The sequence below is a fragment of the Mesocricetus auratus genome, unplaced genomic scaffold, assembly GCF_017639785.1.
Source record: "Mesocricetus auratus isolate SY011 unplaced genomic scaffold, BCM_Maur_2.0 Super-Scaffold_100029, whole genome shotgun sequence".
NCBI lineage: Eukaryota > Metazoa > Chordata > Mammalia > Rodentia > Cricetidae > Mesocricetus > Mesocricetus auratus.
The window spans coordinates 1,492,813-1,506,123 of NW_024429210.1; the positions used below are offsets into that span (position 1 = coordinate 1,492,813).

The 13,311-nt window shown below is 37.9% G+C and overlaps 1 protein-coding gene across 2 annotated transcripts in view; it reads left to right on the forward strand.

Moving 5' to 3' along the window:
• Positions 1-13,311, forward strand: part of Hace1 (HECT domain and ankyrin repeat containing E3 ubiquitin protein ligase 1) — an 85,485-nt gene that overhangs the window by 41,698 nt on the left and 30,476 nt on the right. For both annotated transcript variants that reach the window (XM_013113604.3, XM_005070411.4), the window contains 2 exons: positions 1,721-1,871; positions 12,786-13,120. In XM_013113604.3, coding sequence (XP_012969058.1) covers positions 1,721-1,871; positions 12,786-13,120 — 486 coding nt within the window. The remainder of the gene's footprint in view (positions 1-1,720; positions 1,872-12,785; positions 13,121-13,311) is intronic.

Below are 13,311 nucleotides of genomic sequence, written 5' to 3' on the forward strand. Positions count from 1 at the left end.
GTTTTGTGTACCTAAGATGAAAGTCTTTCTGCCCTAGCCCCTGCCTTCTTTTTCTGGATAGGGTCTTGCTGTGAAGCCCAAACTGGCTTTGAACATGTTATCCTCATGTTTCATGCCCTAGTGTAGGAATACATCTGGGAGCTACTTATTTCTAGCTACTTTCTGTGCCATACCCTGTACTTGAAAGGCCTTCTGCTAATTCATACGACCAGCTTGTTTGTTTGTTTTTCCTAATTTGCTTTTGATAACCTCTAGGAAGCACTTTTAGATTCTTCACCTATAAGACTCATTGAAGTTGAGATTACCATAATGAGCTCTTTTCACTTTATTCTAGTTATTCCCAGTATCTCTTGTATTTGATGAAACCTAAGTTTTAGACAGGCTAATTAAAACACAGTACAAAAGAAGTGGAGGGGGAGGAATGGGGACTGTATTTGATCAAAGTACATTGTGTGCATATATGAAATTCTGAATAAAAAGCGTATGTAGTTATTTCTTTTCAGCTTCTTTATTATATGAGTTATAATTTGTGACAAAATAATAATTATTTTTTATAAAACAGAAAACAAAAAACATGGTCTATGGGCTTTGGAGTCAGCCAAATTAAGGTGTAAGTTCAGATGGTGTTTACTAACCGTGTGATCTCAGCAACACACTTTTTGGAGTTCCCTTCACTGTTCACCAGTACATCTGTTGCATGGTTTTGAGTGCCTGCTGTTTATCAGGCCGATTGTTGGGTGATTATGAATAAAACACATGATGTCTTCCTCTACTGAATTTATACTTTAGTTGAGATTTTATTCCATTTTTTAAAAAGTCAATGTTAGAATGAACTGAGATAAATGTATATGGAGAAGGCAAAGTAAACTTGATGAGTAAATTTGCACAAAAGCGTTCTCTTCTGCTCAAAAGTTTATGCAGCTTTTGGTCTTTTATTTCTTTTTTCCCCCCTCTGTCCCAGTAGTTATAGAAGATGACTGATGTTAGAAGTTCAAAATAAATTCAATTTCTGAACACAAAATCTTATTGTGATTCTCAGTTTGGTTTAATGTTAGCTGAATTGGTCTTTGATTTTCATGGTTGAGAATATTTACAATGTTGATGTAGTTATAAGACAATCCACTATATAGGTAATGACCCTGGAGCAGATGATTGGTAACATTAGCATACAATTTGTGACTTTGTGTGAATTCTTCATTCCTACTAGTCTGAGGGAATATAGAGTTATGGATAGAGTTATGGGGCTTCAACCTCTCAGTTAAGATGGTTGTATTGTGTGTTGACCTAGAATGTAATGTTTATATTATTGCTCCTCTGGGAAATATTTCCAGAGTTCTAAACAATTGGTTTAATTTATAGGTATACTTTTAGACATGAGCTAATTGCTAAAGTTTGTATCCAAAGATACCATCTATTTTGTCGGGGTAATTTTCTTCATAGTTCGTGCTGTGATCATTGGTTATATTCTAGGTGGTTACAAACTAGAAACCTGTTTATTGTTAACACAAATAATATATAGTTAATTAGTATATAACAACATATTAATACTATATTTCTGTTCAACAAACCATTCTGTCTCCTAGAATGGAAAGAGATTATGCCACAGATAATTCATAAAACCGATGGGTGGTAGGCTAAATATACTTTAAAATAAGTATTTGATGATGAATTTTTTTGACTGCACCTAATCTGTTTATGTTTTAACTTTTTTCATTTTCAGCTTATCTAGCAATTATGATGCTCAAATGAAGAGCCTTTTAAGGATTGTGAGGATCTTTTGTCATGTCTTTCGAATTGGCCCCTCATCTCCCAGTAATGGAATTGATATGGGCTACAATGGGAATAAAACTCCAAGAAGCCAGGTGTTCAAGGTCAGAGAAGTAGTTGTTAGTAAGGTAGATGTAAAAGAGATGACTGTAACACAGCCTGCATTCCTTAATCAGAACCTCCTGTACAGGATTTAAGTTTGCTTCATAACTTGGGTCACATAGTTTCTCTTCCTTCTCAGTCTAATGAATAGGATTTAATTGGTAAGTTCTTTAATATTTTTCTTACACATAAATTGATCTCATTAATGTTTTTTTAATGATAGAGATATTTAGTATTAAGGTAATTGCACTGAATCTCAGGTTTGCTTATTTATTTTACACAGTATAAGATGTTGACATGAGGGCCATCTTTGTGCTGTAGAAGCATGTGACCTACTGAATTAATCCTAGCTTATGTTTTACTTTTTACTTGGAGACAGGATCTCATTAAATTGGTTAGACTGACCTGTTCCTTGTTCTGTAGCTCAGGAAGGCCTTAAACTTGACCTCACCCTGCCCCTCCTAAATAGCTGGGATTACAAGATATAACCACCAGGTCTGGCTCAAATAATGAGTTCCAATGCATAATGTAAGCCATCATTTAAAAAAAGTCTCACTAGAAGAGAAAGCAACCTAGTTTTGTTCAATTTTATTATGAATATGCTATGTGTTTGTGTTTGTATTTTAGAAGAAAGACTACTTTTTAAAAAAAAGATGTATTTATTATGTATACAGCGTTCTACCTGCATGTGTGCTTACAGGACAGAAGAAGGCACCAGATCTCATTATAGATGGTTGTGAGCCACCATGTGGTTGCTGGGAATTGAATTCAGGACATCTGGGAAGAGCAGCCAGTGCTCTTAACCTCTGCACCATCTCTTCAGCCCTGCTTCTTTTTCTTAATAGTTCTGTTAACAATTTCTGGGATTATTTTCATGAAGAATATTTGGGATTAAAAAAATGATTTATTTATCTATGTACCTTGGTGTTTTGCCTGAATGTATGTCTGTGTGAGGGTGTTGGATCTCCTGAAAATGGAGTTACAAACAGTTGAGAGCTGCCGTGTGACTGCTAGGAACTGAACCTGGGTCCTCTGAAAGAGCAGCCAGTGCTGAGCCCTCTAGCCCATATTTGGGATTTTTTTTAAAAAGTAATTTACATTACTTTGGCTGCCTTTTTTGTTTGTTTCTAAGATCTATCTATCTTTATTTAATATATGAGTGCTCTATCTGCATGTATGGCCTTTATGCCGAAAGAGGGCATCAGATTCCATTATAGATGGTTGTGAGTCATTATGTGGTTGCTGGGAATTGAAGTGAGGTCCTCTGGAAGAACAGCCAGTGCTCTTAACTGCTGAGCCGTCTCTTCAGCCCTGTAGGCTTCCTTTCCTAATACAAGCATACATGTCATTGTTGTTACCCATGTCAAATTATAAGTTTATAAATTAACTGCCTATATTGCTATTATTTTTTGCTATATATTTAATAAAAGACCATGGCTTGTAGTAGTAACAACAAAAAAGAATATCTTGTGCACAGCAGTGTTCCACTGAATGCCTTTTATTTTTTATAATTTTTACGGGTACTTTTTCTCAAGAGGTTTCTGTACTATAAACTTTAGTTCTGAGGTTCATGAAGACATCATTCTTGCAACAATGTTTAGGTTATTGTTCCAAGGAGCAACACAAATGGTTTTTTTTAATATAGTATCACTTAGTTGAAAATATTTATTGTCTATAAAATTTGAGTCTGAATTAGTTATATGCTAAATAATTCTGACCTATCTTACATGAAACTTTTGATACACTTAACAGATGAGTGGTTTGCAGGCATTTAAAAATTATCTGTGTATTATTGTTGATGATGAGTGTATTGGGATGCAGGCTTGTGTTGGTGAAAAGGCGACTGACTCTCTCCTTTCTGCCTTGCTGTGTGTTCTGAGCATTGAGCTCATGTAGCAAGCACTTTACCTGTTGAACAGCTTGCTGGTCAACCTTGCATCTTGAGTGCTAAGAGTGGTGGGATAGCCCATAGGGAGAACTGCCTAAGTGTCTTTATCCACTGTTTACCCCCCCTTTTGAAATCAGAACAGAAAAGATGCTTTTCAGCTGTACACATTTGTTTGAAATCAGAACAGAAAAGATGCTTTTCAGCTGTACACATTTGTTTGAAATCAGAACAGAAAAGATACTTTTCAGCTGTACACATTTGTTTGAAATCAGAACAGAAAAGATACTCTTCAGTTGTACACATTTTGTTTGAAACCAGAACAGAAAAGATACTCTTCAGCTGTACACATTTGTTTGAAACCAGAACAGAAAAGATACTTTTCAGCTGTACACATTTGTTTGCAATCAGAACAGAAAAGATACTTTTCAGCTGTACACATTTGTTTCCTTTTACTTCTTTCCCCCTCCTTTGTGCCACCTTGTGGAAGAAGGGAATGAAGCATTTTTTCATTCAGACTGGATTTCATGTACAACTTCCTTTAGTTAGGACTGCCAGTTTACTTTTTTTGTAACATTTGACCTAGGTGAACCATCTGCTCTTTTGTCAGCGTTGTTTTAAGTGAGTTGCTCCACATCATAGCATATGAAGATGTTCTTAATGTATTCTGGCATGGCTCACTGTATTAGGACTGATTCTATGCCTGATTTTACTTTCTACTCATCTGTAATGATAAATAGAAAAATCATACTAGGTATAGGCAATAGTCATTGTTCTCAGTATAGATTTTTTTTTCATTATTCTTGAAATTTGAGTCTGTCTTGCTAGTGGGCTCTGTGTAAGCACATGACACTTGGTTTAATGCTAGTTTTCTACATAATCAGTACAGGCTTAACTAAAAAATTATGTCAAAGGTATTGTTTCCCACCTTGTGTCTTTTCAGTGTTTTAAATATAAGACCTCATATATGCTAGGTGACATGTTTTTTTCTTTGTTTAATGAAATCCAGACTTTGTATTTTGTCATATTTATTGGTTTTCTTTCCTTTTATGTTATTTTGTTGTAGTGGGAAATGACCTCAGGACCTCATATATATTTTAGGCAAGCACTCACTAAGCTGTATTCTGATTGCTTAATCTTTTTAATTAATAATTTTTTATACAGAATTTTGATCGTGTTGCCTTCCAACTCCTCCCAGATCCCCCCATATAACTTTATGTTCATTATCTTTCTTCTTTCTCCCCTTCTTCCCTGTCTTTCTCAATCAAATAAAAATCAATAAATCAACAAGAGAAAACATTATAGAACAAAAAGATCCCCCCAAAAACCCCAAAACCCAAACCAAACCGAAGTTTGTTTTGTGCTGACCAACTCCTCCTGAACATGGGCCTTCCCTGCTGTGTGATTGATAAACCTAGTGTCACTGCATTGTAGAAAACTGATTTTCCCTTTCACACCAAGTGTCAATTGCAGATAGCTTCTTCATTAGGAGTGGCACTCCATGTCAACTTCCCCCTCTCAGTGCTGGGATCCTGTCTGGCTTATACCTATGTAAAGGCTTGTGTATGCTGCTGCTGCAGTCTCTGAGTCCAAGTGTGTGTCATTCCTGTTGTGTCTGGAAGACACTATTTCCTTGGAGTCATCCATTACCATTGGCTCTTCATGTATTTTTGCCTTCTGTTTTGGACAGATCCCTGAACCTTGAGGGGAGGGTGTTGATGGAGACATCCAATTTAAGAGCTGAGTTATTCAAGAACTCTCATTCTTTGTAAGTGTTTGATTGTGGGTCTTTGTATTTGTCCCAGTCTGCTTCAGGAGCAAACTTCTCTGTTGATGATTGAGCTAGGCACTGGCCTATGAGTATAGCAGAATTTCTTTAGGAGTCATTTTATTGCTGTATTTTATTTTTGTTATTATTGGCTTTTTTCTTTTTTTAGAACAGTATTATTTGGTTTTATCCTAGATCTCTAGGCCATCTAGTCTCAGTTTTGGTCACTTAGGCAGTGTTGGGTATTGGTTCTAGATCATGAGTGGGGCTTAGGTCAGATCAGATATTGGTTGGCTGCACCTATAAGCTTGGTGCCACCATTGCCATAGCCTATCTTGAAGTCAGGATATCATTGTAGATCAAAGGGTTGGTATTGGCATTTCTCTTTTGGGAGCCTGCAGAGTACTTTCTCTTATCAAAGATACTAGAACATAGGAATGAAGATTCTGTGTAAGTACCAGCTCAACTTTTCCGTGTTCAATGAATGCTGTAGGTGTTTTCTTCAACAATAAGACCTTGCTGTCAGTCACTATGTAAATAGCAACCTCTAGTTTTGACAGTAACCTGGTTTGTTTAATGTTCCCTTTTACCAGATGCTCTAATAGATGTAACTCATTCATGATACTGGAAGTTTCATTTGGTGACAAGAGATGGCCAGTTGAACCCTGTCTCCCTCACTATTTGGCAGTTTTATTTAGCTATCCATCATAATGTGTATATTTTAGCTGTGTTAGCTTTCTGTCCTCATCAGATGGCACTTATTTTTAGCTCTCTCTCTTATTCCCCCAGCCCCTTTCATCTCCCTGTTCCCTTCCCCTCTTTACTCCATCCACCTATACTCTTCTCCCCTACCTGCATCCATCCACAACTATCTATTCTGTGTCCCTTTCCTAGGGAGATCTGTCTGTTCACTCTAGTTCCTTACTTTATGTGAACCTTATGTGGCTCTATGGATTGTAGCTTGGTATCATTGACCCAGCCATTTAAAAAAGTCATGAAATTCACATATAAATATGGAATTAAAAATTATCATTTTGAGTATGATAATTCTGGAAAGACAAATATGGTTATGTATTTGAGATGATCGTGTGGTTTTTGTTTTCCTGTTTGCTTACTTTTTTTCCTCCTTTTTTTAAAAAAATTAAGTTAGAAACAAGCTTGCTTTACATGTCAATTCCAGCTATGTTTTTCAGTTTGCATATGTTGAACCAATCCTCTGTCTCTGAGATGAACCCTACTTGATCATGGTGGTTATTATTTTTGATATGTTCTTGATTTGGTCTGCAAGTATTTAAAAATAAAATGTATTAAAAAATAAAATGCTATAGTGTTTTAGTTAGGGTTTTTATGGTTGTAAAGAAACACCATGACCATGGCAACTCCTTTTTTTGGGGGGGTGGGTTCAAGACAGGGTTACCCTCTGTAGCTTTGAAGCCTGTCCTGGAATTAGCTCTTATAGACCAGGCTGGTTTCAAACACAGGGATCTGCCTGCCTGTGCCTCCCAAGTGCTGGGACTAAAGGAGTGTACCACCACCGCCTGGCTGACCACGGCAACTCTTATAAAGTAAAACATTTACTTGGGGTGGCTTGCTTACAGTTCCAGAGGATCAGTCCATCCATTATCATCATGACGGAGAGTGTATGGTGGCGTGCAGGCAGATGTAGTGCTGGAAAAATAGTCAAGAATCTTACATCTTTCAGGCAACAGGAAGTCAACTGAAAGTCATGCTGTGAGAAGCTTGAACAAAAGAGATCTCAAAGTGTGCCCTCACTGTGACACACTTCCTCCAACAAGGCCACAGCTCCTAATATTGCCACTCCTCTTGGGGACCATTTTCTTTCAAACCACCACATATAGAAATTAAGTATTAACTGTTAAAGTTTCTGTTAGTCTTTTTACAGCTTTATGAATTAACTTTCCCATCTGTGAGTGATAGGGAAATCATCTAACTTCTTGTGTATATAGATAAAGTAGAAACTGTATGTTGCTCTCCATTCATGTGAAGTTTGTTGTGGGTGATCAAGTTGTAAAACATTTGTTAAATTGTAATGTTAGACTGGATACATGTTTTAAATTTACTACATTCTGTGATGGCCCCTCCAGGTGTAGATGGGCTCAAGGCTCAAATATTTGCTCCTCATGGCTTAGTGCTCTTTCCTCCCTCTCTGTGCGGGTGGGGCCGTGGCTCAGGTGGTCTTTCCTCCCTATTGGTGCAGGTGGGGCCGTGGCTCAGGTGGTCTTTCCTCCCTCGCGGTGCAGGTGGGGCCGTGGCTCAGGTGGTCTTTCCTCCCTCGCGGTGCAGGTGGGGCCGTGGCTCAGGTGGTCTTTCCTCCCTCGCGGTGCAGGTGGGGCCGTGGCTCAGGTGGTCTTTCCTCCCTCTCAGTGCGGGTGGGGCCGTGGCTCAGGTAGTCTTTCTTCTCTCTTGGTGCAGGTGGGGCCGTGGCTCAGGTGGTCTTTCCTCCCTCTCAGTGCAGGTGGGGCCGTGGCTCAGGTGGTCTTTCCTCCCTCTCGGTGCAGGTGGGGCCGTGGCTCAGGTGGTCTTTCCTCACTCTCGGTGCAGGTGGGGCCGTGGCTCCAGAGATCGTTCCTCTTGGAGCAGGCAGGGTTGAGGCTGAGGCTATGTCTTCCGTGTTCACATAGTTTCTGGAAGCTGCTACTATGACTGGAGCCCATTGCACTGCTGACACTGTCTCCCGTCAAGGCCTGGGCCATCATGGAACTGGCATTGTTTACTGGCACCTGCGAGTCTCTTCTTAAGATTGTTTCTGGAAGCTGTCGCTGTCAATGCTTCGGGGCCACTGATGTGATCTCCCTCTCTCTCCCAGATTCTGGGTGGACTGCTCTGCTGCTGATGCATTCGCTTGTTCTCTCTCTCTCTCTCTCTCTCTCTCTCTCTCTCTCTCTCTCTCTCTCTCTCTCTCTCTCTCTCTCTCTCTCTCTCTCTCTCTCTCTCTCTCTCTCAGTGTCTCTTTCTCTTCTCTGTCTCCGTCTCTCCTTTCTCTTCTCTCCCTCTGTCTCTGTCTCTGTCTCCTCTTTCTCTCTCCGTCTCTCTTTTCTGTCTCTGTATCTCTGTCTCTCTTCTCCATTTCTGTCTCTGTCTGTATCTCTCCTTTCTCTTCTCTCTCTCCTCTCCCTCTCCTCTTTCTCTCTATCTCTGTGTCTCTGTCTCTCTTTTCTCTTCTCTCTCTCCTCTCTGCCTCTGTCTCTCCTCTCTCTCCTGGACTGCCGGCTTGGCTGATGACATGATGATCTCTCTCTTACACCCGGTTTCTGGACCCTTGAGTGTGTTTTTAGTCATTATTAATTATCTGATTTGTTTTAAATGTCCTTTACATTAATCTTAGCACTGCACTATTCTTTCAGCGTTAAGAGGTTTTTATCTAGTGTCCGGCAACTTTGGAATATTTGAGGGTGAATGTTGTTTTTGTTGTTGGACTAGTGAGCATTGGCAAGAAAGTTAGAATTCTCATGTGCTGATGTTCCTTGTTCTTCCTGTGAGTAGTAAGCTGTGACTTAAGTTTCATACAATTGTAACTTGAAAGAAGTTTTCAGAAGTCAAGAAAAAATTGAGTAATTTAGCTTATAGCTTAGAGCTTTTTTGGCATTTGACATTATCTAGTTGAGAACAGGACTTGAAAGTGCTAAGATATTTTTGAATTTAAATTGGCTTTCCTGTCAGATCAACTTTACTTCAGCATATCTTGACATCAAAAAAGACTCCCAGTAAGCTTGGGGTTATGTATGTATCATATATAATGTGTATTATTCTTAGTGTATAAATTAAGGTTGTTTGTGAATCACATGATTATGTCATATCAGTATTGCTGTGCATAGAAATGTAATTTTGTGGTTGTAATTTCTCAGTTTATGAAGTGAGCAGTTATTTTGATAGTGCTTGATATTGTTGGATTTTCCAGCCTGGTTCCACAGTTGCTTTACCCTAAATAAACATACAGAGACTTAGAATAATTTAAAAACTGTTGGCCGATGACTAGACTTCTTACTGGCTACTTCTTTCTTGATTATTAACTCATAACTGTTAGTCTATGTATTTTCACGTGGTCTTGGCTTACCAGAGAATGTCAGGACCTTTTTGGCGGCTACATGACGTTTCTTCTGGCCTCCCTTTTTCCCTCCGTCTCTGTCTCTTCCTTCTTCTCATAACCCTACCTATACTTCCTGCCTGGCCAATCAGTGTTTTATTCATCACCCAATAAGAGAAACATATACAGAAGGACATCCCCCATCAGCTTGACATTTCCTATTTATTTTTATTTTTTTATTTTATTTTTATTTGATTTGTTTCTTTAAAAAATTACTCTGTGTGTATGGATGTTTTGTCTGTGTACCACATACATGCCTGGTATACACAGAGTCCAGCAGAGGGTGTTGAATCCCTGGAACTGGAGTTGTGGGTGCCTGTGATTTACCATGTGTGTGCTGAGAACAGAACCTGAATCTTCTTGACCATCTGCCAGTGCTCTTACCTGCTGAGTCATCTCACCACCCCAGCTCATCTTTGCAGCAGCAGTTGGTATACATGTTTTGTATCCAGTGTAATTTGTTGTCTATAAATAAGTATTGCCAGCACAATAGTTATGTCATGTAGTAGTTTATTTAAATTTTTTATGCTCAGAATCAAGCCTAGAGCCCTTGTACCTACTAGACAAATGGTGTACCAGAGAGCTATACTCTCAGCCCCAATACCTTATTTCTTATTTTCATATTATTCTCTTTTTTTGCCTGTGGTTATTTATTATAGTTAGAGATTTGTTATTTTCACAATGTTCACTTTATTCTTCCATTTTTAAAAAAATTTCTTTGCTGTAATACTATATTTCAGTCTCTAGCTTTTCAATATTTTTGTCATGATCATTTTGATTTAGAGGCCAGTTACTCTTTTCTTGTGTTGGAGTGGTTTGACAGGGTCCCTGTTCTTCCACTTGGAAGTTCACTTCTGAAGGAAGATTAGGTAGTTTGCTGGCATAAAGAGATGAAAAAGACTGGATAGATGGTTTAATGTTTTATCATGACGAAAAGCTCTTGGATTGTGATTAGAACCCTAAGATACTTTCAGTGATGACCTCATGTTGTTTGTGTCATCTGGTTGGTTCTTAAGGAGCAGGGATTCTAAGTCTTCCAACCATAAGGGCTAACTGTTGAAAACCCTCTGTAGGGAGAGGGCACCCATTTCACCTTCATTGGAGGTAAAATGAATTTCACTATAAAGAAGATGCACTGGTCTCCTTCATACCCTGAGCATAGTATTTATTGAGTTAGTAAATCGGACTTTTGTTTGGTGTAGTTGTAATTAATTTAATTTTGATTTTTGTTTCAGTAAGTAAAATTCTCAGGTTTACAGAAAGCTGTGTGGTGAAGATATTGTTATTAATAGATACCGTGAAGATTTCCCTGGCAGAGCAGGCTATTTAAACATTTTCTGAGGTTGCAAATATGGTTGGTTCCTGAAATCAAGGGAACTTAGTTGTTACTTTTTAGGTGAGGTATTTTAAGGGGAGTTCTTTTTAAATGCTTGACCCAGTTTGTAGTGTCTATAATTATTCAGTATTCAAAATGATATGAAATGTTCACTTGGAGAAAGACAGATGATTATTTTTTTGTTTTTTTGTTTTGTTTTGTTTTCAAGACAGGATTCCTCTGTGTAGTTCTGGCTGTCCTGGAACTCACTTTGTAGACCAGGCTGGCTTTGAACTCACAGAGATCCACTTGCCTCTGCCTTCCAAGTGCTGGGATTAAATGCAGGCATGTGCCACCACCTCCTGACTACAGGTTATTGTTAATAGGAATATTTAAAATACTGTGTACAATGATGGGCTATTTAACCTATACTTTCAGTAGCTGGGCATGTATATTTTTCTGCATTTCATAAACTAATTGTTATATGTCATTTGTATTTCATCTCTGATAGCTAGTCTGTCATGACATGGTTTAAACAAAATGTAATATATGATTACCCAAAAGAAAACATTTCACTTCTCAATAGGAGTATTCAGTATTTAGAAGTAAGACCCAGTTTATCTCCAGCTCCTGTTTGCCTGTAATTCTAGTACTTGAGATGTAAATGCAGGAAAATTTGTAGCCCAAGGCTGTCTTGACTATATATGTAGTTAGAAGCTACCCTAGGACTCTGCTTCAAAATTTAGGAAAAGGAGAACAACAACAATAATAGTTTGCTAAGGACTAGGTAGAGGTGCAGGATAGCAAAGTGTGTGCTTAGCATGCTTGAGATGCTTGAGGTGGGTTTGATATCTGGTACCGGGGGAAAAGAATCCCACAATATCCTAGTATGTCTTTTTAATATTGAACATTCATTTTAAAATTTTTACTACCTTTTAAAAATTGTGTGTTCACACGTGTGCATATATCCATGTGTGTGTGCCAAGGTATGTGTATAGAGATTAGAAAAGAACCTTCAGAGTCAGTTTTCTCATTCCTATATGTCCTAGGAATTGATTGAATGCATGTTGTCAAATGTGGTGGGAAGTGTCCTAATTTGCTGAGAAATCTTCCTGTCCTGTTAAGTCTCTAAGTTTGATAGCTCAGTCATTATATTTCATGTCTTAAAAATTCCTGGTTATTGGGGCTAGAGGGATGACTCATCAGTTAAGAGCACTTGCTGCTCTTCTAGAGGATTCCAGTTCAATTTCTAATACCCACATGGTAGCTCACAATCATCTGTGACTCAAGGCCCAGGGTATCGGACGACCTCTTCTGGCTTCATTAGGCACTGCATGCACGTGGTACCCAGATATGGATGTAGACAAAACACTCATGCTAAAGTAACAATTCTAAAAAGTACTAATTACTAGAGGTGAATTGTATGTGTAAGTATATCTTAATATGTACATATTATATATTATCATATTATAAATTATAAAAATAGGAATACTTTTCAAGAAGTACTGAATAGTTCATTAAGTTCTTTTGGAATTCTCAGGTTTTTAAATTAAAATAATACTTCTGTTTGAAAATTATTGAAATGATAAATGTTAGGGGATTATTAAAGCAGTAGGCAGTTTAAAATTATGTATTTGAAAATGATTGCTTATAAATTTTTGTTAGATTTTATTTTCCTTGTTTTCTAAGGAATAATACATATACAAGTTTTTCTGTAAATGAGTAAATTTATTTATTTCTTATACTCTCCATCTGGATATGAGATTTTAGTTTTTGTCTTTTTTCTTTAAAAATCATGCACTTTAAGAATAGTGTTTAATAAGCCCATTTCTTTTCTTTTTAGCCTTTGGAATTGCTTTGGCACTCATTAGATGAATGGTTAGTTTTAATAGCCACAGAGTTAATGAAAAACAAAAAGGACTCAACGGATATCACTTCTATTTTACTGAAACAAAAAGGCCAGGATCAGGGTGCCACTTCCATTTCACCATTTGACCCTTCTGGACCTGGGAGCTGTGAACACCTGTCCACAGGCACAGGGGACTCTGCAGCAGATGTGCTCTCAGGGAGTCAGGAAGCCCGTGCAGACTGTCAGGATGTTGTTGCTATGACAGCCAACCGACTAAGTGCTGTCATCCAAGCTTTTTACATGTGCTGTTCTTGTCAGATGCCTCCAGGGTAAGAAAGTTTTGACTTAATATATTTTTCCTTTGCTAGATGAAGAAAAGCTGCAATAATTTTGTAATTTTAGTAAAAACAAATAGAATTTGTTGGTTTTTTTATGCCCTATTCTCATTGTTTTAGGATACTTATTGCACTAATATAAAGCTAGTAAAAATATTTAAATTTTGTGAAAGTATATGTATTTA